Source organism: Ovis aries, chromosome 5, assembly GCF_016772045.2.
Source record: "Ovis aries strain OAR_USU_Benz2616 breed Rambouillet chromosome 5, ARS-UI_Ramb_v3.0, whole genome shotgun sequence".
In the NCBI taxonomy this organism is placed as follows: domain Eukaryota; kingdom Metazoa; phylum Chordata; class Mammalia; order Artiodactyla; family Bovidae; genus Ovis; species Ovis aries.
In genome coordinates this window covers 58,472,037-58,497,905 of record NC_056058.1, presented here as the reverse complement: position 1 = coordinate 58,497,905, position 25,869 = coordinate 58,472,037, and the positions used below count along the sequence as shown (strand labels likewise).

General features: G+C 46.5%; 1 protein-coding gene and 1 long non-coding RNA gene across 14 annotated transcripts in view; one reads left to right on the top strand and one right to left on the bottom strand.

Annotated features, from left to right (window-relative positions):
* Positions 1-25,869, top strand: part of LOC105606707 (uncharacterized) — a 108,285-nt gene that overhangs the window by 22,646 nt on the left and 59,770 nt on the right. The gene's annotated exons all lie outside the window — the stretch shown is intronic.
* Positions 1-25,869, bottom strand: part of AFAP1L1 (actin filament associated protein 1 like 1) — a 71,601-nt gene that overhangs the window by 19,700 nt on the left and 26,032 nt on the right. The window contains exons 2-14 of one of the 3 annotated variants that reach the window (XM_042250651.2): positions 18,802-18,930; positions 18,198-18,281; positions 17,637-17,720; positions 16,786-16,883; positions 15,887-15,995; positions 11,297-11,395; positions 10,403-10,614; positions 8,388-8,567; positions 6,417-6,509; positions 4,331-4,412; positions 3,945-4,094; positions 2,660-2,871; positions 332-477 (exon numbers count right to left, since the gene is read on the bottom strand). In XM_042250651.2, coding sequence (XP_042106585.1) covers positions 332-477; positions 2,660-2,871; positions 3,945-4,094; positions 4,331-4,412; positions 6,417-6,509; positions 8,388-8,567; positions 10,403-10,614; positions 11,297-11,395; positions 15,887-15,995; positions 16,786-16,883; positions 17,637-17,720; positions 18,198-18,281; positions 18,802-18,930 — 1,678 coding nt within the window. Of the gene's footprint in view, positions 1-331; positions 478-2,659; positions 2,872-3,944; positions 4,095-4,330; positions 4,413-6,416; positions 6,510-8,387; positions 8,568-10,402; positions 10,615-11,296; positions 11,396-15,886; positions 15,996-16,785; positions 16,884-17,636; positions 17,721-18,197; positions 18,282-18,737; positions 18,931-25,869 lie in introns of all 3 variants that reach the window. The other 2 variants (XM_042250650.2, XM_004008954.6) reach the window with 2 other exon arrangements.

Sequence of the window (25,869 nt, the reverse complement as noted above, 5' to 3'; positions counted from 1 at the left end):
AATGCAAACTCTGCAGACGAGCCTCGTGCCTGCCCAGAGGCTCAAGGGTATGGGGACCCTAAGTTTCTATGGCATGAGAGCAGAGCCCAGGCCATGGTCCAAAAGAGCTTCTCCTTTCTGGCTCATTCCACCCACAGCATCCCCAACCCTGAGCCTCCTCCTTTAACCAGCTTACGCCTCCTGATGGAAGAGGAAAGCACCCACTCTGACTTCCCAAGGAAGCAGTCTTTCTCAGCCCATCCTCTCTTCCCTCCCATTCCGCCTCTGAGAGGGAGCTGAGATAGGAAAGGTTGTAGGCAGGTTTGGGGGGCTGTGGGGTACTGGCCCTTACAAGAAGGAGTTGCGCCCTGCACTGACGATGCTGGTTAGGGTCTCCACATCCACATAGTCATAGTGCAGTGCTTCGGGAGTGACTTTGGAGCCCATCTCCACTAGCAGCAGCCCAAGCCAGCGGCCCATGTCCTCTGAGCAGCTTGCCTGAGGGAGAGAACGTACAAGCTGAGTTCACTGTGGCACATTCAGGGCCTCTGGCTACCCACTCACTTCAGCCAAACCCATATACGTATAGTATCTGTTTGGACTTAGGGATCCAAGAGGAGCAAGACTAGAACACTCATCCAGAAACCCAAGTTTTCTGGATAGCAAAGAGAGAAGCCAGCTACCTCTCTGAAACATATAACCTCACTCATTATCCTCAGAGCCTTCTGGACCGATTGCATATGAAAACAAAATTTAGGTGTTCTCTAAACTTTTTAAAAAATATTTGCTTTTTATTAAATGAGGAGGCTATTTATCACATAACCCACATTTTTTTCTTGTATCATAAATGCCAATTATATATACTATTGTATACAGGAAAATCTCTAAGAAGTTGCTGGTCAACTAAACACATGTTTTCATTTAAAGAACATTATCATAAAATATATAATATATATATTAGAAAACATATGAATATTTGCCTAACTAAAAAAGTTATGACAGTTTGATTCCACCTGTTTGACTTAGTATGAATAGAATGCTAGATTTCTAATTTTAAAAAATAGATATGTAACAAGCAACAAAGATTTACTGTAAACTACAGTCAATATCTTGTAATAACCTGTAATGGAAAATAATTTCAAAAATAATATATGGGTATATATAACTGAATCACACAAAAAAACAACTCTACTTTTTGAAATTTAGGAATGTTTACCTTTTTTCCAGTTTTTCTAAATGTTCTATGGACATCTAATAACATATGAGATGCAGAATTTTAAATATATTTGTGTAGGATATAAGATTAATATAAGTTAATATAAATAGAAATCTATTATGTTTAAATTGGGAGACCTGGGTTCAATCTCTGAGTCGGGAATATCCCCTGGAGAAGGAAATGGCAACCCACTCCAGTATTCTTGCCTGGAGAATCCCATGTTTAAATTACTAATGACATCATTCAAGATGCTCCTATTCTTATTTTTTTGCACTTGATAAATACTCTCAGAGAGATGTTAAAGAGCATCATCATAAAATCAAGTTAGCACACAAAAACTAAACTTGAATTTAAAAAGCACAGTTTTTGCCAGAAAGCTCTTTGTGAAGAGAAAGGGAAAGCTCTTTCTGAAGAGAAATAAAAGACCCATCTCAAGCTACTGAAAGTAGAAGTGACTTACAGAGTCAATATTTCCTTACATTTAATAACTGAGAGAGGCAGTGGGTACTGGGCAAAGAAAACAATACCAAGAGGCTGGGTCTTAGTTGTAGGAAAAAGACCAAGAGACCATTAATCCTCTGTGGAGCTTTGGATGAAGCATGTGACTGCCCTGGCCTCAGTTTCCTTATCTGTAATATGAGGGGGTAGTTGTTTAAGTTTTCCTCCAGTTATGTTTTAAATTTCTAAATAGCTGAAGGATTGACATGTAAAGAGAGATTCAGTGTATTCTGTATGACCCCAGAGGGGAGGCCTGGTGTCGGTGGGTAGTTAGGAAAAATGAGTGGGTGAAATGAAATCACATTGTCATTCAGCCATTTGTCCAACAGATGTTAATTGAGTCCTTACTGTCCCTTATTGAGCCCAATACTGTCCAGCCCAGGATTGCTGGATATCAGGCTGGGTTCTGGAAAAACAAAAATACGCCGAACGGGTGTAGTTGCTGCCTATACAGAGTTTTAAGATTTCAACTCAATATGGAGAGAATCTTTGTAAAAATTTAGTTGCTTGCTGGGAGGAGCAGTGGTTTATCTGAGATGAACAGTCACTGGTGGGAAGTAAGTTTTAGAGAGGTTTCCAAAATTAGATCAGAGTTAGACTAGATGCCTTTTAGGCTTGGGACTATATTTATAAGGCAGAATAAACAAACCTTGGGTCTAGGGTTGCCAGATTTAACAAATAAAAATGCACAATTCCCTTAAGTTTGAATTTCAGATAAACAATAGTTTATTAGTATAGGTATGTCCCAAATATGGGATATACTTGTACTAAAAAAAATTAGTTATCGTTTATCTGAAATTCACATTTAAGTGGGTGTTCTATAGTTTAATCAGCTACTTGGCAACAGTTGGCTTACTTTCCCTCTTCCTTAGTCCCTGTAATGTCAATAAAGTCCCCTGGACAAAAGCCAACCTCCAGGCCAGAGCTCCTGTTAGCTCCCACCCCTAAGCTATTTTCTCTTCTCACCTCCAAGATAGCAACCTCCTGGCGGTTGTGTAGGATCCTGAAGGCAAATGGGTGTCTGGGCCCAAAGCCTGGGGCCACCTCACAGCCGCGGAGGGCAATGGCGTTCACGTGGGTCCGCAGGTCTGTGCGGTCCTTATGGAAATACAAGGTGTTACGCTTCAGGCGGCACCAGCGCTCCTTCCATCCGTGGTTCACCAGCACGTTCAGATAACCTGGGAGGGAGAGACCAGCGATGCGACCTCCTGACGGTGCTGGGGGACACAAGTCAGGGCGCAGGGACAGAGGGCCTGGGCAACTCCTGTACTCTAGCTGGAGAGAAAGGCCTTCCGGGTCCCGAGTCAGCTCATTCCTGGCCTGTGACCTCAGCTTTGTTTGTTATCTGTGAACAGGGGATTGATAATCATATTTGTACATACCTGCACAGCCTTCAGACCATACCAACCTTGATGAAAAGCACAGAACCACTATATATAATGAACGAAAGACACAACTCTTCCTTCTGCCTTTCCTCCTAAAATAGCAAAAACTAATTGCGGAGGACAGAAAACAATGGCTGATGCTGCCACCTGGTGGCAGCGTGTGGGAACAAAAACCGTGTAGCCAGGATGAAGAGCTAAAAACAAGTGAGGGGCAGGCTGATGACTTTAGAATTCCCTTTAATGTTTTAGGTCTTAATTTGTTTTTTACCATAACAGTGTCCTCAACCATTTACAAAATATTTCTTTATATCCATGTGCTTTTATAATGTTCTTTCCAGGTTAGCAGAATATTACTGTTTACGTAAAACACGTGATTTTTTTAAAAATCGGATTCCAGTACGTGGAACAATGCGTTTAGATGAACAATGTTTCTTTTCTTTCAAACTACTGTTAATTCGCATTTTATGCATTTACAGTAAAGTCCTTATATACTTTTTTTCAAGAAATATCCTTGTAAGACTGGACCATAACTTAAACACTTGGTATATTATATACTGGGAAGTTAAGATACTCTCCTCTTGTCATATTAGAGGAAACTGAGACCCAGAGATGGGCAGTGATCGGCACTAATGTCATAGCGAGCATAGAAATAGGACAGTTGGCTGACTTTTCCTTCTGTTAGGTGTCAGGGCCTCATGGAGGAGTGGTGGATGGGCATGGATTATTGATGGAGTGGAGGTTAGGCATCTAGTAGGATTCTATCCTCTGCCTTAGGAATGAGGTAGATTAGGGCTGGAGGGTCTTCTGGCTTGGCCCCAGGATCCCTCATCAACAGGGTCTGAATTCTCTGCATGCATGGTACCCACCACAGCACGGAACCTCCTCAGTAGAGGACGCCTGTAGGTCATCAGCCAGTGCCTTCTTCTTAGAGAAACTGATGATACGGGTGATCTTGCGGCCTGCAGCCCTGCTCATTGAACCCTTCAGCTCTGACAGGCTGCTCTTCTTCCCTTTGCCTGTTGCCATGGAGATGGGTTAGGTGAGGGGAGGGAGCCCCAAGTTCCAGATCACCTGCTCCTAGCCTTCCCCCCAGCCTTTGAACTGGCACACAAGGCCTGGCCCAGTATGGATAGGCCAGGTCACATCAGCCAGGTCTCCAAAATGGTCGGGACCTGATCTGCACTGTGTGTGCTCATGGCAAGGCCCCTCCCAGCTCTAGCATTTTCCCACCTGAGCCCCCAGAGGCTCCTACCGTGTTCACGGCCCAGAGTGGAACAGCTGTCACCCATGCCCAGGCTGTCAGAATCCGAGGTCTGCTTCTCTTGGGACAGCCTCTGGTGAGGAACACAGACAGCCCCCTGTCAGAGGCACACTCAAAGTCTCCCTTTCTTGGTTCAGTCTCCTCTTGACCCCTGTACATGAGGATTAGCTAACGAAATATTTGTCAGCAACTGTCATACTGGTATCAGGAGGACAGCTATGACTTAGGGTGGTTGTGTCTTCCATTTATTTGGAAGTGAGGAATTCAATATAATAGGCTGAGATTAGAGTCCTGGGAGTTTGGACCATATCTGGTAGGTGATGGGGAGGTAAGAAGGTATTTAAGTGGGACAGTAGTGAAGTTGGTCTTGTAGCCCCTCAGCTGCATCATGGGAGATGGACAAGAAGGGGGCAAGACTGGAAGCACAAGGGGCAGTAAGAATGTCATCCTGGGCAACAAGAAACTTGACAGGAGGGTGAACCAAGCACCAGTGAGGATGGGGAAAAAGATGAGTTGGCATTTTCAAAACAGTCATAACAGGACTCGGTGGTCAGTAAATGTGAATGGTGATGAGCGAGGAATCCATTACAATACTAGCTTGGATGAGAGAATGGCAAAGATACCACATACACCACCCACCCACCCCATGGTAACAACTTCGTGGTCAGCCAGCAGTATTTTTACTTATTATGCCAACTCTGGACCAGTCATTCATTCATTCCTATTAAGGAGTGCTGTAGAATAGTCAAGATGGACCTTGGAAGAAATGATGTCTCTCCTCAGCTGTGGGGATGGGGGAAAATCCTTTCATCTCTCCAAGTCTTCTCACTTGAATTACCCTCCTGTCAGTGGGCTGCTGTGAGGCACCAGGGAACTGGCACAAGTGAATTGTGAGGCTAATTGTTAGAAATTGTCATTTCTAACATCTGTGTGGTATGTGACTATCCCACTTTAAGAAGCTAAACTGTGCCAGCCAGACTCATGACAAGACTACAGTGATACCCATCCACTTAAAAAGGTGAACTTACAGAGCTCTGAGGCCCCTAAACCTTTTCTGGGGATACCCTAGACCAGGCTCGGGGATGCTTTGCTATAAGCATAGTAATAGAAGGCAGGGGAAATGAGAGAGTCTGTGTACTCTCCCAAGTTTCCAAAAGTTGGAAAAATGGCAACTGTCAGAAATGGGACAGAACTGTCAGGTATAAAGAATCACCTCTGTAAACTGTGGAACAGAAGTTGTGGTTCCTATTTGTTCTGTGATGATGTACAGTTTTTCATCAAGTTAGACAGCAAATATAAAGAAACACTGTGTGCACTTTGGAATTGACTTGGTGACGGTGACAGCTCAGTCACAGGAGTCTATGGAGAGAGAGAGCCACCAGTAACACGTCCTCACTCCCACTCTTCTCCAGAAACACCACCTAAACATTTTAGCTACCCTCCTGCTGTACACTCAGCCACTGGTCCGCTGGCTGGGTGTGATCAGCTAGCTCTGTTCTTATTATGTGTGACTTTGGGCAAATTTCTTTTTGCCATGGCTTCCTTTTCTGAAAATGTAGTTCATCAAAGAATTGTAGAAATTAAGTTAGGTACACACACACATAAAGCATTTAGAACAGTGCCGGCCACAGTCACATTTTCTATAATGCTAGCCTTTATTACGTCGTGTGAGACCCTTATGTGGGGGACTTAACTTCCCGTAGGATTTGGGGCTGAGTCCCATGATCACCCACAGCACCTGGTGAAACATAGGCTTTAGCATGTATTTGCTGGTGGCCTGACAGAATGAAACGACTGCTTCACTTATGTGCCACTGGACACTCCTTGTCTGACTGACTGATTCCGATTTGGTGTTCATGGCTTGGTTCAAACGTGACCTCTTCCTGTCTGGCAGGGTAGTCACTCCCTTCTCTGGCTTGTGCTGCACCTTGGACATGGGCATTCATGAATTCAGTAGGTGTTTATTAAGTGCCTGGTCAATGTCTGGCTTCACCAGCAGCCTGCGCGTCCCTTGGGACAGAGCCTGTGCTGAGCTCCCACAGGCTGTCCCAGAGGGGCCCTGTGAAGACAGAGGTACCTTGTCCAGGTCCACCTTGCACAGGAGGACTGGGGATCTGGGCACGTCTGCCCCCTCGGTGCCCCCGACAGCTTTGCTGACCTCTCGGATGACCTGTGGAGAGGACACACACTGTGAACAGGTGAGAGATGCTGTGGGGACAGAAGCAAGAACGAGGTCCAGCAGAGCGGTTGGGATCACTGGGTGGGAGACAGGTTGGCATGGCCTCCTGCCCCATGTGTAGGGCACATCAGGCTCTGAACAGGCTTTCTCCTGTGTCTGTCCCTTGAATTGAAAACGTAAGGAGCTGGGAGCCTAGAGGCTTGGCTTCTAGACCTGGCGCCATTACTACTTAGTTGCATGGCCTTGGCAAAGCCATGTCCCTGCTCTGGGATTTCATTTCCCCATCTGTAACACAGGGATGCTTCTGGTCCACTGCTACCTCCTTGGTGTGAGGACCAGTGAGGTGACGGGTGTGAAGGGCCATGTGCATGCCCTGCACAGGCATGAGGAACTCACTTCTGTGATGTGTTGGAACTTTACAACAACCCGCAGAATAGCCAGGATTATTCTCTCCATTTCAAAGATGTGGAAACTGAGACCCCAAGGCACTCACCTGTGGCCCTGCAGCACAACCGTCCTGATCATGAAATAGTAACAGACCGCTGCTGCTCATCTGTCAGGTGGCTTTGCCTGGATTATCCCCTTGTATATCCCTACAGCAGCCTTGTGGGGTGGGGTACTTTGGTCCCCAAATTGCAAATGAGGATGATGAGCTCTGCCCTACTGTCTGCACTAACTGGGGTACCAAGGCAGGCCTCTTTGACTCCAAGTCTAGGGCTTTTTCTTACCTAACCACAGTGCCTTAGGACAGAGCACTCCCCCCACCCCCACCCCAGCAGGCAGGTTGTCTCTCTTCCTTCCCCTCCTGAGACAAAGGCAGTAATGAGAAACAGTAAACATCCCAGTGGAAGAGCTGGTTATCACAGGAAGGAAGAGAGGATGGGGAGGGAGGGAAGGCGGGGTTTGTTTCTTTGTTCGGAAGATCAGAGGAGGAGAGGTCTGCTGTAAGGGCCTGGGCTTCACCATCACTGACAGTAGTTGCTGACGGTTACTGAGGACTGGCTGCCTGGCAGGCTCTATGTCAGGTGCTCTCTAGAATGCTTACAAGAGCCATTTTATAGAGGCAGAATCTGAGGCACAGGGAAGTGAAGTCCTTTGCAGAAGATCACATAGTCAGTAAATGCTGCCTAGGTCCGGGACTTGAACTTAAGGTCTGTATAGCACCAAAGTCTTCCCTCGTCATCACTATGCCATCTTGTCACCTTTGGACTAGATTTCCGTAGATTTTCCTTGGAATTGGATTCACTTCCAATTCTGGTCTGAACCACTGGTGGTTGACCTTGGGTGAGTCACAGAAGCTCTTGCGCCTCAGCTTCCTCATCTATAAAATGGGAACAATATTAGTCCCATGGTGAATAGTAAATGAAGTCATGTGTATAAAGCTCTTACCACAATGCATGGTGCAAAGTAAGTGCTCAGTACAGGGTAACTCTAATTGTCATGTAAGATGCAGGAACTGGGTCATAGGTGGATCTTATAAGTACGCACATTTCACCTAAGATAAAGAATTTCTCCTTTATTAAAAAAAAAAGGATTAGCCTGTCTAATGATAAAATCAGCTTCTTCTGTGGGAGGTCTTCAGCTCTCTATTCCTGGAGATGTACATTGCAGGTAGGATAGACACACAGTAGGCATGTTAGGGGATTCAGATAGCTAGAAGGAACATAGGTCTCTACACTGAGGTCTGTCTCCTGGAGATATCCAAGGCTCATTTCCACATAAAGCCCTAGCCCTGTGGAAGGTACTTACCCTCTGAGCCAGGCCTGTTCTTCCAGTGACAGGGGCCCACCCCACTGAGGGCTGGGCCTGGGGAAGAGAGGGAGAAAGGGAGGGTGGAAGGGTGGGTGAAGGGCACAGGCCCCCCTGTACCTTCAGCCACTCCTCAGCCTGCTCCCGGCTCTGCAGCGCCAGCACCAGGACTTCAGTAGCCCCCTGGGAGAAGCGCAGCTCGTGCCTCTTGTGCCGGCTGTCCTTGGGCACATAGATGACACTGCAGACATCCAGCGCTAGCCTCAGATGCGGCTGCCGGTCCTTGGAGCTTTTGTAACACTGGACAGGAAGAGAAGGGGTTAGGGCCTCCTGGAGTGGAGAGTGGAGGGAGGAGACTGAAACTCAGCCTGCCCCAGAGAGACCTTCCCACCCTTCCCAGCTGTGGGCACTGCATGAAGACAGGGCCTGTGCCTGTTCACCACAGAGACGAGACACCTGGGAGGGGCATCGTTGGGAAAACTCCAGATCTCAAGGGCTACTGAGCGGTCTCAAGGGTCACAACTACTTATTTAGGAAGAGGCAGGTTTTAGCACAATACCAGGAAGACCATTCTAGTCTAAAGAACCAGGGAAGAAACAGGCTGTCTTGGGAGGAAGCCAGCTCTCTGCTGTTAATGGGCTGCAAGGCAAGAATGTGGGAGAGAGTTACAGCAGAGATGGAGTTACAGCTGGGCTTGGGAAGTCCATAGTTGATCAATAATGATTCTCACTTCCCAGTTCTTACCATGAGGCCACCATTACCTTGATACCAGGACCTGACAATGACATTACAAAAAAGTAAAGTCATAGGCTAATGTCTCTCATAACATAGTTGTAAAAACTATAAACAAAAGAATCCAGACAAATAAAAACCATACTGCATAGAGATCAAATGTATTCTAAGAGTGCAAGAGTGGGTTATCATTCAAAAACTAACCATGTAATTTGTTGTAGGACCAGAAAAAGGAGAAAAACCACATATTTCAATATAAGCAGAAAAAATATTTGATAAAATTCTGTATTCATTTGTAACATAAACTCTTAGCAAACTCTTAGAGGGAAACTTGCTTAATGTGATAATAAAGAGTACCTACAAAAAAACCCCACAAACAAACATCAGCCTTAATGGTGAATTATTGAACTTTCCTTTGAGATCTGGATTGAGACAAATGTGCCTACTCTCACCACTTCTGTTTATATCATCCTAGAGGTCCTTTGTTGTTTAGTCACTCAGTCGTGTCCGACTCTTTGCGACCCCACGGACTGTAGCCCGCCGGGTCCTCTGTCCATGGGATTCTCCAAGCAAGAATACTGGAGTGGGTTGCCACTCCCTTCTTCAGGGGATCTTCCTGACCCAGAGTTTGAATGCGCATCTCCTGCATTGGCAGGTGGATTCTTTACCACTGAGCCACCAGAGAATCTCCACTGGAGGTCATAGCCATTGCAGTAAGTCAAGAAAAAGAAGGCATGATGTGTGGAAAGGAGTATGTCATGATTCTTGGCCTGATTCTGACCTGGGATGAGCTTTTCATTGCTCCAAGGTGAGAAAAGGTCATGTTTAAACGGATACATGTTTAGTAAGACTTAACAGGTAAAGAGATGTCATTTTTTTCCCCAGAAATTATGTCCATCCTTATACTTTGGAATTAAAGTTATATTTCTTTTATGAAATGATAGTGATGAGACATGACAAATTAAAAAGTTTCAAGTTATATAATAAGTATTACATGGGCTCAGTTTCAGAAAAGACAGATGTATGGAAATGAGGGTGGAAGTTTATGCATCAAAACTTAACAGTGGTTAGCTCTTGGTCAATGGGATTTTTAAAAAAAAATCATTTTTTTTTTCTAGCTTTATAAGTAAATACATTTACTTAGTGAAAAACGATAAACATTGTTTCAAGAGTAAAAAAATCATGTTTCAGAAAACAAAACTTGGTAAAGTCGATCAGTTCTTCACATTTTTTTTTTTTAAATTCTGCTTGGGTAGGAGAGCTCTGTTCTCAGAAGAACTGTCCTTTGAGCCTCTGTGCACAAAGCAAACCCAGAGGTACAGAGGCAGGCATGCCTGCACGCACACAGACACACACATGCAAGTCCACGTGAGGCCAAGAGGCTGTCGTCTGTGGCCACTCACCAGGAGCTGGTCCTCCTTGATGACGGTCAACTGCTTGGCCCACTGCCCGAAGCGCTTTTTCCGCAGCAGGAAGGCACATATCCTGCAGTCCCTCACCAGGTGCATGGAGGCCTCCTCTGAGGGCCACTGGTGTGTGGGCTGTGGCCCTTTCCCTTCCTCCTCCTCCTCATCGTACGACTCGTAGGAGCTGCTCATGGCGTCAGAGTCATTGTCTGCAGGAGCCACAGGAAAGGACCTGTCCCTGTGCTGTCACCCGGTGTGTGGGGAGGTGGGCCTTCTTACTCTTTTGCAGATATTCCTGCTCTGGGGCCCAAGGGGTGGGTGTGAGGTGTGATCCTGGTAAGGACTAAGCTCCCACACGGCCCCGTGTCTTTCAGATTTACCACTTGCTTTGTGATCTCAGTGACTTTACCTCTCAGAGCTTCAGTTTCCTCATCAATGAAATGGTCATAATAAATTATAATACCTACCTCAGTAGGCTATTTTGAGCAGCAACAAATGCAGAACGTTTAGCTGAGTGTTTGGCACTCACTGAGGGCTCAGTAAACATCAGCTATTGTCTTTACCCATCATCTTTGCATCTGTTGTCTCAGGTCATGTTCATGGCCCTCAGCAAGTCCCTGTTTGATACTGAGGAATCTGGAGGCTCAGGGAGAGTAAATCACTTGCTTAAGGTCAGTCACCGAGAGTCAGGGCAAGGGATTCATTGGGGGCTCCTAACTCTGCTCAGCAGTCCTCCCACTGAACCCCAGGATCACTGAGAACAAGGGCTTTGAGGCCTCTGTAGTGACCCCAGGGAGTTGAGGGGGGCAGTGGGTATGGGCATGCCAAGGTCAGGTCAAGGTTTGTTCTCCCTGAGGACAGAACTGGACTGAACGTCCACCTAGTACTTACAAGAATTCTTCAGCTCTCCGTTCATCCTGGTGGCGGGGTAGCTGCTGTCTGCATCCTCATAGTAGCCATCCATAAGCGAGTGGGCTGGGCTGCAGCCATCTGTGGGGTTGGCAGAAAGAGCAGTACTTGGAGAAATGCAGGCAGACTCCAGGTGCCAGGGCTGGTGAAGATCTTAGACATGGTGTCCTCCTCAGGGAAGAGGGAGTGGAGCTTCTAGTCACTGCCTGGCCAGAGTGTGGGGCCTCCTCTCCATATTTCATCTGCCTTAGCGCCACACCTGCCCCCTATGCTCCTGTCACCCAGATTGGCCCTGCTGGGCCCTGTCACACTTCCAGGCCTATGTTCATGCTTTTCCCTGTGCCCTCTTAGCAAGAGCTAGAAAATTCCTGCTCAGCCTCCAGTACCCAGCCTGAAGATCTTCCCTCTGACCTTCCCAGGCAGGGAGTGGTCAGCCTCTCTCCTCTGACCCAGAGCACTGGTGTGTGTGTGTGTCTTGGTCGCAGTTCCAGTCACTGGACGGAGGAGTGGTGTCCCAGCACCTGGGCCCAGCCCCCCTTTCTGCTTTGCCCTTGTCTCGTCTTCTTCCACCTCAGCCGCTGTGCTCACTCCTTAACGCATCCACCCCCTCCTCTCCTTCTAAACCTGCAGAGGAGGAGGAGGACTAGAGGAAATAATAATAATACATACAATAGTGAATGTATACAACACATACAATAGCTGCTAATGCTGAATTTTCGCTCTTTTCCCATTCATGAGAGTCAGTATAGTATAGCAATGGAGGTATCTTAAACTGTATTTTATATCACAATTACCAAGGGTCTTTTATTTTTCTTTTCCATTATTTTTATAAGATACTGAATATAGTTCTCTGTGCTATACATAGGATCTTGCTGGTTATCTGTTTTGTATTTATGAGCTTGATCTATTAAATCCCCAAATCCTAATTTATCCCTTCCTTTACCCTTTGGTAACCATAGGTTTATTTTCTATGTCTGAGTCTGTATCTGTATTGTAAATAAGTTCATTTGTATCATACTTTAGATTCCACATATAAGTAATATCTTCAGGTATTTGTCTTTCTCTGATTTACTTCACCTAGTATGAAAATCTCTAGGTCTGTGCATGCTGCTGCAAGTGGCATTATTTCATTCTTTTTTCCTATGGCTGAGTAATATTCCATTGTGTGTGTATGTGTGTGTATATATATATATGTATATATGTATATATATATATAGTATCTTTACCCATTCATCTGTTGATGTATGTTTAGGTTGCTTCCATGTCTTGGCTGTTGTAAATAACACTGCTATGAACATCAGGGTTACATGTATCTTTTCTTTTTTCATATTTATTTATTTTTGGCTGTGCTGGGTTTTCGTTGTTGCCCTAGGGCTTTCTCTCATTGCACTGGGCAGGCTTCTCATTGCAGTGGCATCTCTTGTTGCAGGGCACAGGTTCTAGGGCATGTGGGCTCTGTAGCTGTGGCGCACAGGCTTAGTTGGCCTGTGGCATCTTCCAGGATCAGGGATTGAACCCATGTCGTCTTCATTGGCAGGTGGATTCTTAACCACTAGACCACCAGGGAAGCCCCATGTATCTTTTCGAATTAGAGTTTTCTCCAGGTGTATGCCCAGGAGTGGGGTTGCTAGATCATATGGTAACTTATTTTTAGTTTTTTGAGGAACCTCCATATTTTTCCTTTAATGGCTGCACCAACTTATATTCATTTGGGGTCTTTTAAAAAATGCAGATGTCTATGGCTGATTCATGTTGATATATGGCAGAAATCAACATAATACTGTAAAACAATTATCCTCCAATTAAAAATAAATAAGGGAAAAAAAATTTAGATCCCTGAACTATATCTCCAGAGATTCTGAGTCACTGGTGTGGGCTGAACTGAGGAATCTGCACTATGGAAAAACCTATTTAACTGGATGGTTCTAAACATATGTAAAAATAGAAAATGTATGGAATTCCAAGGAATCAGATTATTTTTTTAACAATTAAGGTTATTTTGATACGGATGGTCTCTGGAGCATACTTTGAAGCTCAGTGGGTTAAGGGCATGTGCTTTGGGGTTAATCAGATCTGAGTTCAAATCCATCTCCATTATTTACTGAGTGACCTTGGAAAGAAAACACAGTTTCTATGTATTTCAGATTCTTTACCTATAAAATTGACATGAACGGTTCCTACCTTGGATTAGTGATATAATGCATATGAACTCTCAGTATAAAGCCTGGCACATAAAACATCTTAGACAAATGCTGCTGCTACTGCTGCTAAGTCGCTTCAGTCGTGTCCGACTCTGTGCGACCCATAGACGGCAGCCCACCAGGCTCCGCTGTCCCTGGAATCCTCCAGGCAAGAACACTGGTTGCCATTTCCTTCTCCAATGCATGAAAGAGAAAAGTGAAAGTGAAGTCGCTCAGTTGTGTCCGACCCTCAGCGACCCCCATGGACTGCAGCCTTCCAGGCTCCTCCATCCATGGGATTTTCCAGGCAAGAGTACTGGAGTGGGGTGCCATTGCCTTCTTCGAGACAAATGCTAGACATCATTATAACTATTATATCTTGGTTTCTGCAGTGCAGGGAGGGAGGTATCAGACCCACTTCATAGATAAAGAAACTGAGGCCACACACTTTTCTAGTGATAGACCCTGGATTAGAACTGAAGTTGCCAGCTCAGGGGACAGGTGCCCACCCTCTCCTCCAGGAAGCCTTCCTTCTTTCAGACCAACTTGCTCTCACACCACGCTGTTCCTCAGAGCACTGCTCTGGGCTCTCAGCCCTACTGTTTTCCTGAGGATGGCAGCACTCAAATTCCCAGTGACTGGGGTGCCCAGTTATATCTCTCAAGTGAGGCTCGCAGCCTGCTTTTGCCAGCAGACATCCTGAGTCTCAGATGCTAGAGACATCCCTGTGGGGTGGACTGGGTACTCAGGCCAGAAGTGAGGGTGGAAAAGGAGGAGGCGCAGGAGGGAGAGGGAGGGAGCACCGAAAGCCCTCGGACACCTGGCAGGCTGGACAGTGTGCGAGGGCAAGGATACTTCCTGTCGGGCGTGGCGCCCTCTTCCTGGACAAGGTCCCTGGCCTTTCCTGAGGCACTCCCTTCCCTCCCACCCCAGGACCCCCGCTGCTCGAGGAGGCAGCTTCTCTGCCCCATCTGAACTCTCTGCAGAGGGGAAAGAGCCTCACCCAGCTGAGGGCTTGTCCTGGGATTCAGGGTCTAGCAGCACTTCATCCCCTCCTTCTCTGTCCTCAAGTGGATAAAATAAAGTCAGCTGCTTCACATAAACAGCTGCTGGCAGTGACATAGGTCCCAAGTCTGAAGAGGGCCATGGATCACCTGGTCCAAGTCCACCATCTCACTAGTTTTGTTTGAACTAGTTTATTAATCATAAGAATAGTATATCATAATAGCCCAAAGATGGAAACAACCCAAGTGTCCATCACCTGACAGATGGATAAACGAAATATGGTCTATTCATACAGTAGAGTATTATTTGTCTATAAAAAGGAAGTACTGATACATGCGATGGCATGAATGAACCTCCGAAGCACTATGCTGAATGGAGTCACCCAGACAAGAAAGGCCACGCATTGTATGATTCTGTTTAAATGAAATATCCAGATAAGGCAAATTATAGAGACAAAGCAGACTGGTTGAGGGGGAACAGGAAGCGACTGCTTTCTGAGTGTGGGTTTTCCTTCTGGACTAATGAAGATGTTTGGGAACTTGATAGTGCTGATGGCTACGCAACACTGTGAGTGCACTAAACGCCAGTGATTGGACACCTGAAAACGGTTGGAGTGGTCAGTTCTACGTCATGTGTATTTCCCTACCACATGATGAAAAGCACAATCACAACAAAAGAGTGTGAATGGGAAAATATGTTCCCTTTCATCCAGATTTCTGCTCATTCATTTCCTATAGGAAAATACTGTCAAGAGTTTCTTGCATATCCTAGAAAAACTGTTAAATGCCTGTGTGAGCACCCTATTTAAAAGCGAATGGGATCATGTTACATGCAGTATTTTGACTTTTTTTTCAGTATGTATCCTGGGATTCATTTCTAATCAGCCCAGACAGACCCGTCTCATGTATTGTTTGATGGTTGAAGAATATTCCTCTGTGCTGCCAAATGATAGGGTATCGGGACACAGAAGTCTGATGCAGGTTCAGCTGCACATGGTGCATCACCCAAAAACCATAGTAGAGTTTCTTGTATGCAATGTTAAGTCCCTATTCCAGGCCATAGCACTCGTGAACTTCCGCCCTAGTACCTTGATATGTGTGTATCCAGCCCCTCTTTCTTATTTCAAGGGTAGAGGAACAGAAGCCCAGAGAGGGGCAGAGGGTTGTTCAAGGTCACATAGAACTGGATCTGGAGCCCCAGGCCATGCCTTCTGGCCCGCCCACCCAGGCTGTCGCAGGAGAGGTCATGGTCTCCCACGCTCCTCCCCAGTAGGTGGGCATGGTGGAATGGTGCCAGGCTTGGAGCTCTAGCCCCAGCAGGACACACAGGAGCTTCAGGACAGGAGCCTTCTCCCCCTCACCCCCAACCCTCAGGGACGAGAACTTACTGTGGGAGCTGATATACTCAGGGGACTTGCCAGGTCCCAGGGGAAGGGCCTCCTCATAGTAGTCCTCAGGCGGAGGCCTGTTGGGGAGTGGTGGAGGCAGGTCAGCTGTCTGAAAGAGGACAGAGGAGGTGTGTGAAACCCAAAAGACCAGGAGAGCATGGGGAGCAGGCAGAGGGACAGGGAGGAGCCTGGGGACGAGGGGGACAGGAGCTCCTAAAAGGCAGGATGCAGTCTCTGAATATGAAAGGACATGCTGCTGCTGCTAAGTCACTTCAGTCGTGTCCGACTCTTAGCGACCCCATGAACTGCAGCCCACCAGGCTCCTCCGTCCATGGGATTTTCCAGGCAAGAGTACTGGAAGGATATGATGCGTGGTCAACAACTGGTACCATTTATGGTGGTGATGATAGTGAATTATGCAGTCAACAGATAATGTTTGATGTGATTTGAGCCCCCTGCCCTAATTTCATGGCCCCAAAGGCTGGGAACTTCATTTTTGGTCTGTGATCTAGACCTTCATTTTTGTAGGTGAAAACTCAGGCTCAGAGACCGGAAGTGATCTGCCACACAGCAGAAGGGAGGAAGGCAGAGGCCACCCATCTTGTGATCCAGAGCTTTCCCCATCACTCCTCCTGTGCTCCTAAAGTCAGAAGTTGGGGTGGGCATGTCCTTTGGGCCTGAAGGGACAGGTCAATTTACCACATTATCCCTGGTCGGCACTGGCACAGTGAGCATGCCATCATGAATCATTAAAATGTTCTCACAGTGCGTTTCTGCCCTTAACCATCACACTGAAGACAGAGTAGATCTATTATGGTCAAGAGGATCCCCAGCATTAGAGTTGAGAGTTTCCCTCCCTCCTCCAGAGAAAAAGAGGGCCAGAGAGTGTAAGAACTCACTTGTCTCAGAGATGGACTCTTGGCTGGCTCAGGACTGGCTCCTTTGCAGGACTCTGCCTCGTCCTCTGGCATGTCTTGAAGGCTGCTCAGGTCACAGTCTAGGGGGAGTCAGGCCATTAGGACAGAGCAACTGGAGGATGAGCACGGCAGAGTGAGAAGAGGACTAGATTTGGGGTCAGGAAGCCCAACCACCTCCTCCATTAGTAATCCAGGGCAAGTGACTTCATCCCTCTTATCCATAAAGTGGTCACAATAATCCCAGTGTTATCAGGGAATCAGATGGGATAATGCAGTTTGGTACAGTGCTTTGAAGTTTTCAAGGGTTATTTAATGAAGGCACGGTATTTACCCTAAGTCTGTCAGTCCATGAATCCTCTCATCTGACCCACAGCTTTCTCCCTGTGTTGTATAGTGCCGTTCTCCCTTGGGATAGATCAGGGATCGCACACACCCTGCACGCGGCCTGGCTTGGCTGCTCCCATATTCTAGGTGCCTCTGCTGGTCCCTCACAGCTCCATTTTCTGCTGAGCTGCCGGACCGCTCAACTCAGAGACCAGGCAGCTACTAAGATGGATGTTAGCAGCAGACGAGACAAGGCCCTATTGCCAGCATTCTTCAGCCTGTGTGTTCATCCCTACCCTTCCTCAAATCTCGAGGTGATTTCCTGTAACTATGGATTTTGACTAGACTTTCAGACCTGACAGGGCCCAGAGAGGCAAAGGGACTTTTCTGAGGTGACTCAATTTCGTAATGTTAGCGCCAGACCCAGATGCAGGGGACCCTTCTAGAGACTGAGGTGGTAGACGTGCATGACATGCATGAGCTGGAGGGACAGATTCAGAGTAGCTTACCAAATTCTTCGAAGAGGGACTCCACGAAGCTGGGCCCAGAGTGGAGGTCCGCTGTGTTCACATACAGGTAGGAGGCTTCTTTGGCTGTGAGGAAGGGGAGAGCAGGCCAGCAGTGAGGAGGGGCATGGGGGCCCAGGACTGCTGCTGCTGCCGCCAAGGGTGGCTAGTCCCCCCCGCCCACTCAGACTTCTGTCCCGCACAGGACACAGCACTCAGGTTGCAAAGCATGTGCATATCCTACATCATCTCCAGAGCTTTCAAACTTTGTTTCCTTTTTTCCATTGTTATTGAGGATCTCCTTCTCTGAGCGAAAGGATGCCCAGAGCCCAATATAGAGGACAAAGTAGAGGCACTGCTTTGGGGACAGCTGGGGGCCAGTCGGCAAACTGCTGGCCCTTTCATTCGCCAGCAGTCCTGTGAGAGTGGCCGAGGACACTGTCCCTGGGAGGTGAGGCTCAGTTTCACCCAGTGGTGACCCCCCCATGTCACTCAGACCCCTCCAACCCCGCGGGATAGGACACAGCCCCTTTAGAGTTTACTGAGCTCTTGATTTACACATACCATCTTGTGGGCTCTCTTGAAGTTGGGGAAAGGCTGGAGCAGAGGAGGAAGCTTTGCTGCTGAGAACACAGTGAGGCAGAGAGGCTGTGGGGAGTAGAGGGAGGGCCTGAGTGGAGATGGAGGGGCAGGCGCACTACCCATAAAGCCAGGAGGGAGTGTGTGAGCATGCATCTGAGTGCAGGAGAGTGTGATGTGTATGTGATGTGTCTGTCAGAGTGTGTGTGAGTGTTGTGCATATATGCTGTGTGTATGTGATGAGTGAGTGTGTTGTGTGTGATAGAGCATGGGGGTGCATTATGTGTGATGTGTTACTGTGTGAGGTCTATGTGAGCATGTTGTATGTGTGTGTGAGTGTGTGGTAGTGGTGTGTACATGAGTATGTATGGCATGTGTGTTGTGTGAGTTTGTAGAGGGCCAGGGGTGGAGGAGGACAAGGAGCACAGCCAGGGCTATGGTGGACGAAGCTTGGAGTGCATGGGGACGCTGGTTAGACCATGAAGAGAGCTGAGCTGCCATGCTGTGAGGTTTACTTCCTCCTACCAGCAGGCCCTGGGCAGTTACTGAGAGTTCTTGAGAAGCTCTGGGCAGCATGCTGACGGCTGACCTGGGAGGGGCTGCAGGCTCTGCAGGATGGAGGCCACGGCCATCTTCTTCTCCAGAGTGGTGTCGCTGAGGTACTCGTGGTCCAGGAGGCTGAGCAGCCCTGTGAGCTCGGGGAGGAGCTGCTCCAGCACTGAGGAGGAAGCCCGTGGAGCACGGTCATGGCTGTGTTCAGGGTCTGGGCCCCACCCTCACCCTGCAGGGCTCGGGGAAGCAGAAGCCAGAGGACAGGGCCCAGGGCAACACAGAGACCTCAGAGGCCCTCACACAGCTGTCCCAGCGCTGGCCACCAGCGTCCCGTGGGAGAGCCCTGCTCAGTTAACTGTGACGTTTTTCCGGCTCCCTGCTCCCTGCTCCTCCTCCTCAGACCTCATCTGGGGTTGGCCTGAGGACTGAGCCTCCAGCTAGTCTGAGCAGAGGCACTGAGCCCTCTCTTTGTCCCAGCCTGCCCTCTGCTCTGCAGGCCCAGGGTCCTTCCTCACTGAGCTGAAGGGTCAGTGCAGGTCCCAGGCAGGAGCTCTGGCTGTCCAGGACACAGGGCAGGAAGGAAGCCTTCCTGTCCCATCAGTCTATACACTTCAATCTCTGGAACCTTCTGTTTCCGGTGACTTGACAGGAGCCAAACTAAACATTAACCCTTCCCACCCCTGGCCCAAAACTCTTGTTGCTGTTCTTTTCTCTGTGCTATACCAGTGTTTCTCAGACTTGAGTGTATATAAGGAATTACCAGGGGATTCTGTCAAAATGCAGATTCTGACTCAGGAGGTCTGGTATGGGGCCTGAGATTCTGCATTGCTGACAAGCTCCCAGCTAAAACTGACGCTGCTGGTCTGAGACCACACAGAGTTGCAAAGCCTAGAGCAGAGTCCTTCAAAAAGACTGAAGCATACCAAGACCATGATGTCATCAATGTCTCTCTGTCCCAAAGCAGTATCTTGGGACTTGGTTTGCCTTAGAGCCAAAGACTGACTTCTCTATAGAAGTAGTATTGTCCCTCTTTGCAGCTTGCCAATCACTTGTGCACAATAATATGAGCTCACGTGTATTGAACAGTTATTTCCAGCTGTGCTAATCCCTTTCATACATACTGGGAAACCAGTATGAGTTTAACATCACTTAAAATAAAGAATTAGATCTCAATTAGGATTAGATCTGATAGAGTGCCTGAAGAACTATGGACGGAGGTTCGTGACACTGTACAGGAGGCAGTGATCAAGACCATCCCCAAGAAAAGAAATGGAAAAAGGCAAAATGGGTGTCTGAGGAGGCCTTACAAATAGCTGAGGAAAGAAGAGAAGTGAAATGCAAAGCAGAAAAGGAAAGATATAGCTATTTGAATGAAGAGTTCCAATGAATAACACAGAGATAAAAAAAGCCTTCTAGTGCTCAATGCAAAGAAATAGAGGAAAACAATAGAATGGGAAAAACTAGAGATCTCTTCAAGAAAATTAGTGATACCAAGGGAACATTTCATGAAAAATGGGCACAATAAAGGATAGCAATGGTATGGACCTAACAGAAGCAGAAGATATTAAGAAGAGGTGGCAAGAATACACAGAACTATACAAAAAAGGTCTTCATGATCTAGATAACCACAATGGTGTGATCACCCACCTTAAACCAGACATCCTGGAATGCAAAGTGAACATCATTACGAACAAAGAAGCATCATTATGAACAAAGCTAGTGGAGGTGATGGAATTCTAGTTGAGCTATTTCAAATCCTAAAAGATGTTGCTGAGAAAGTGCTGTACTCAGCATGCCAGCAAATTTGGAAAATTCAGCAGTGGCCACATTACTGGAAAAAGTCAGTTTTCATTCCAATCCCAAAGAAAGGCAATGCCAAAGAATGTTCGAACTACTGCACAGTTGCACTAATCTCACACGCCAGCAAAGTAATGCTCAAAATTCTCCAATCCAGGCTTCAATAGTATGTGAACCGTGAACTTCAGATGTTCAAGCTGGATTTAGAAAAGGTAGAGGAACCAGAGATCAAATTCCCAACATTCACTGGATCATCGGAAAAGCAAGAGAGTTCCAAAAAAAATCTACCTCTGCTAAAGCCTTTGAATGTGTGGATCACAACAAACTATGGAAAATTCTTAAAGAGATCGGACAATACCAGACCACCTTACCTGCCTCCTAAGAAATCTGTATGCAGGCCAAGAAGCAACAGTTAGAACTAGACATAGTTCTAACAGATTGGTTTCAAATAGGGAAAGGAGTACATCAAGGCTGTATACTGTCACCCTGCTTATTTAAGTTATATGCAGAGTACGTCATGTGAAATGCAAAGCTGGATGAAGCCTAAGCTGGAATCAAGATTGCCAGGAGAAATATCAATAACTTCAGATATGCAGATGACACCACCCTGATGGCAGAAAGCAAAGAACTAAAGAGCCTCTTGATGAAAGTGAAAGAGGAGAGTGAAAAAGTAGGCTTATAACTCAACATTCAGAAAACTAAGATCATGGCATCCAGTCCCATCACTTCATGGCAAATAGATGGGGAAACAATGGGAACAGTGAGAGATTTTATTTTCTTGGGCTCCAAAATCACTGCAGATGGTGACTGCAGCCATGAAATTAAAAGATGCTTGCTCCTTGGAAGAAAAATCTATGACCAATCAAGACAGCGTATTAAAAAGCAGAGACATTACTTTGCTGACAAAGGTCCATCTAGTCAAAGCTATCATTTTTCCAGTAGTCATGTATGGATGTGAGAGTTGGACTATAAAGCTGAGTGTTGAAGAATTGATGCTTTTGACCTGTGTTGTTGGAGAAGACTCTTGAGAGTCCCTTAGACAGCAAGGAGATTCAACCAGTCCATCCTAAAGGAAATCAGTCCTGAATATTCTTTGGAAGGACTGATGCTGAAGCTCCAATACTGTGGCCACCTGATGTGAAGGACTGACTCATTGGAAAAGACCCTGATGCTAGGAAAGATTGAAGGTGGGAGGAGAAGGGGACGACAGAGGATGAGATGATTGGATGGTATCACTGACTTGATGGACATGAGTTTGAACAAGCTTCAGGTGTTGGTGATGGACAGGAAGCCTGAAGTGTTGCAGTCCATGGAGTCACAAAGAGTCGGACACTACGGAGCAACTGAACTGAAAACTGAGAAAAGCTTGAATTAAAAACACTGGAAAAATTGAAAAGAATACATAGTCACACATCCCATTAACCTTGAAAGCTACTGCACTGTCACACATCATATAGCCTTTGGAAAACTCTGCTGTGTACCCATAAGAGAATGAGAGTGAAGAGGACATGTAAGGTCTCAGTACTATGTAAAAGTAGGTGTGACCTTGGGGGTACCCCTGGAAAGCATCTTGGGGACCCCCAAGCATTCCTGTCCCCAGCCACATCTTTCTGAGAATCGCTGTCCTTCAATAAATGATCTCAGATTGCTAAGCCTTTGTATTCCTTAAATCAGTCTGTCTGTCCGTCTCTCCCTCCTTCCTCCTCTTCCCATCTCCCTGTCTTTTGTCTGTGAGGTTTTATCTCACAGATTTCCTCTTGCTGCTATCAGCAAGTGCCTCTTGTGGCAGCATTCTGGCTTCTAAAAGCTCTCCTGCTTCTAAAGTGAGGACAGGTAGTTTCTGAGTGAGTTTCGTGCATTTAAAAACACGAGTTTAAGTACCCAAACATTATAACACCTTTTTTTGCTTTTGTTTTTCCTGGTACTTGATAGGATTTCTAACATGGGCTCTTGACTTCTAAGTGTTTTTCGTTTAACTGAGCTGTGATCACAATAGTCCAAATAGAGCAAAGGAGGGAGCTGAGTGAATCTGGGAGAAGCACATAGGGAGTGAGGAGCTGCTCCTTCCTGGTGGCATTGGTTTCTGGAGCCTGTAAGGAAGTGGTAGGCAGCAGATGGTGGAGGGAGCGTGAGCCTGGGAGAAAGCTCAGCTTGTAGCTTTAGTGGGCAAGAACCGTTCCTTGAGCTGAGCAGTTACCATTATGCTGGGCAGTTAATGCACATTATCTCATTTAATCCTCACAAACCACACAGGTGTCTCTGTGTTCTATGAGGGAGGAAGCAGAGGCTTAGAGAATTGAGGTCACCCAGCCAGTAAGCTGTAAGGTCAGGCTCTCTGACTTCAAAGCTTGCATTTCGCTGTGACTCCCGAATCCTCTATCAGAGAACTTGGGCTCAGAGAAAGGGAGGCCAGGTTGGGGCAGGGAGGAGGCGGATGGCCCCTCAAAGCTTGCTTGCTGAGCTGAGTCACTGGGGGTCTTGATCTGGAAGTCCTCTCACTGGATGAGTGGGAGACCCTTATTGTGGGGCTGAGATCCTGCTCAGTGGGCCTTTCTCCACTGAGCCCACTGAACTTTAGAGCCCTAACTATGTCGATCTCAGAGGAAAAAAACAAGTGATTCAAGCTTATACCTGACTTACCAGCAGAACGTCATCCCAGGGAGAAGCTTCTACATCGTGGTTACAAGAAAGCTTTTGGCCAGTGCTCTGTTCTTTAAAGATGATAAGGAACTCTTCCCCCAAAGCTAGCTTCCAGGTGTGGTGAACACAGATGGGCCTTTGAGAGTACCTTCATCTTTAACACCGTATAATTCAAACCACAAGGATTTAAGCTATCAAAGAATTTAATTTGGAGAGAAATCATATATATATATATATAAAATGATATAATGCTTATGACAAATGGTCATACCTCTCCCAGGGGTTTGCTGGACCTCCTATCTGAGAGTCTCATTCAGTAGGCTATGTACTAGGACCCAGGAATCTATATTTCTAAGGAGTATTCCAGGTGATTCCAAGGTTCAACCTCTGAAAAACACACCCCCAGAAAACCTACTAGAGGGCATGTCCGTGAACATAAAGATTGTGGGAAGACCTCCCTCATTCCTTAAAAAATTGTCATTAGACATCTCTTTCTGAAACAACTGAGTGAAGGTGGGAATAAGAGCCCCTGCAGACGACTGTAACTAGCTGGGACATGAAGGCTTGCTTAGGAGAGCACAGTGATTAGGGCTTTGGGGTAAGACCTCTGAGCTGGACTTCTTGCGCTGCCACTTCCGAGTTGGACAAAGATGGGCACATTAGAGAGCTCTGAGCCATGGTTTTCTCATCTGTAAAGTGAGAATACTAGGTAGGATCCCAGCCTAACTAGGTTAAGATGATGCTTGCAGAGCACTTTGTTCGGTGCTGTGCCTGGAGCCATCAACAGGGCCATATTATTGTTGTTGCTGCTTCCTAATATTCCCCAGAATTGTGCACACTCCAGAGTATTGACCAGATAGTATTTAGTGACAGATCTGCCATAGTTGTGGTAACAGACTTTGTGAGGACATGTCTTAATCTGTGCCTCAATCACAGCAGATGCCCAGCAAGCATCCATTCATTGAATATTTTGATGACCCAGGCCAACACTCTGATTTTAAAGATGTGGAACGTGAGGGTTCAAGAGTTTATCTGACTTAGCTACAGTCACACAACTAATTGAAAATAAGAATATCTAGTGTTAAATTTACACTAGGTTTAATGCTTAGATAAGTCATAGAAGAATGGCTGAGAGCTCAGGGTATACACAATCTGGGCCCCACCCAGCTCTGCCATTTTCTGCTTGGGGAAATGTCTTAACTTTCCTTAGCGTTCAATTCTTCATCTATAAACAGTGGGGGTAAAACAGTAGCTTCTGCGCATGATCGCTGTAGAGATGAAATAAAAAGATACATATGGTGGTGCTCAGGGAACTCAATGGTGTTCTCTTCATCTGTGTAACCCCCCAACAGATTCAGGTGTGCTAGGCACAAGGGAAGGGAGTTCCCAGGGCAGGAGGACATTGTGGGATTCTGCAAGCAGCCCCTCCCCACATGGACTGTTCACAGCCCTGGGCCTGACACTGAGCTTGTGCAGTTATGGCCATTGGAGGCGGTAGAGCCCCTTTTCTCAGAGTGCTCCCCTCCCAAGGACTCCCTCCATGCCATGTGGAGGGACAGCATCTTTCAGCTGGAGGGGCAGTAATACAGCCCAGAATCCTGTCCCTGCCATCCCAGGAAAAATCACTAGTTCCTACCGCACCCACCTCCCATCTTTGCTCCTAGTCCAGGTCATCTCTGCTATCCGTGGGCAGACGGGGCATCGGGACAGGGTTTCCTTTTATGACTAGATTTTATTTAGAACCATGAATACATTTCATTGATCTTGTTTGGTTTAGGTGAGCCTTAGGGAGGTACAGTGAATTCCAATCAAGAAAAACCAGGGAGAAATAGTCTAATCATTGTTATAAGTCTTCATTTTTTCTTTTTACCAGGTGGGACAGAGGGGCATAGAAATCCAAGAGTTGATAACTGTTCACAGGGATGCAAAAAAGTTTGTCAAATAAAATTAGAAACCTACTTAAAAATTTATCTAAGGTTATACCACTCTGTGCTTATTGTTCCTGGCAAACACCCAACTAAGACTAAGATCAGTTTTCTCTCTGCTCCTCCACCCTCCCCTCCTAAGTGAAAACAGCATGAGGTGGTAGAGAACAGAAATCTAAGCCCCAAGCAAAAAGCACTGCCACCTGTTCCCAGGGCTGCATCCCTGGTGCAGCTTAAGTGAAACCTTGAAGCAAAAGCCCTTCATTACAACCAGTATGGGCTCCCAGTGCAAAGAAGGTCAGACTTATTTAGAGATCTGAAAGGTAAAAGGTCTAATTTCCATGACAAAAAGCAAGTAAATAATACATCTTTGGCAAGCCACAGGAATAACAAACCCTGTTTGGGTTCCTACCTAGTCAGCTGGTGGGCTCTTTGACTTGTGATCTCATTCCTGGGCACCTGTTAGTCTCTGAAATTTACAAAAATGCTTGGAAACAGCTCGCAAGTTATAATTTCATTAAATGCAAAGCAGTAGGAGGAAAGCAATTTCTCTTTTCCCCACTTCAGTACTTGACAAGCCTCTTTAGGACAAAAACAACTCATCCTTCTTTGCTATCAAAGTCAGAGAAAATGCAAACAGTATGTTTGAAAAATGAAAAATAGGAAGAGTTGTCAGAATGTGGTTTTATGAAGGGTATGCAGTTTGTCTTTTCATTTACTCAAATTTCCTTTCTCATTTCCCG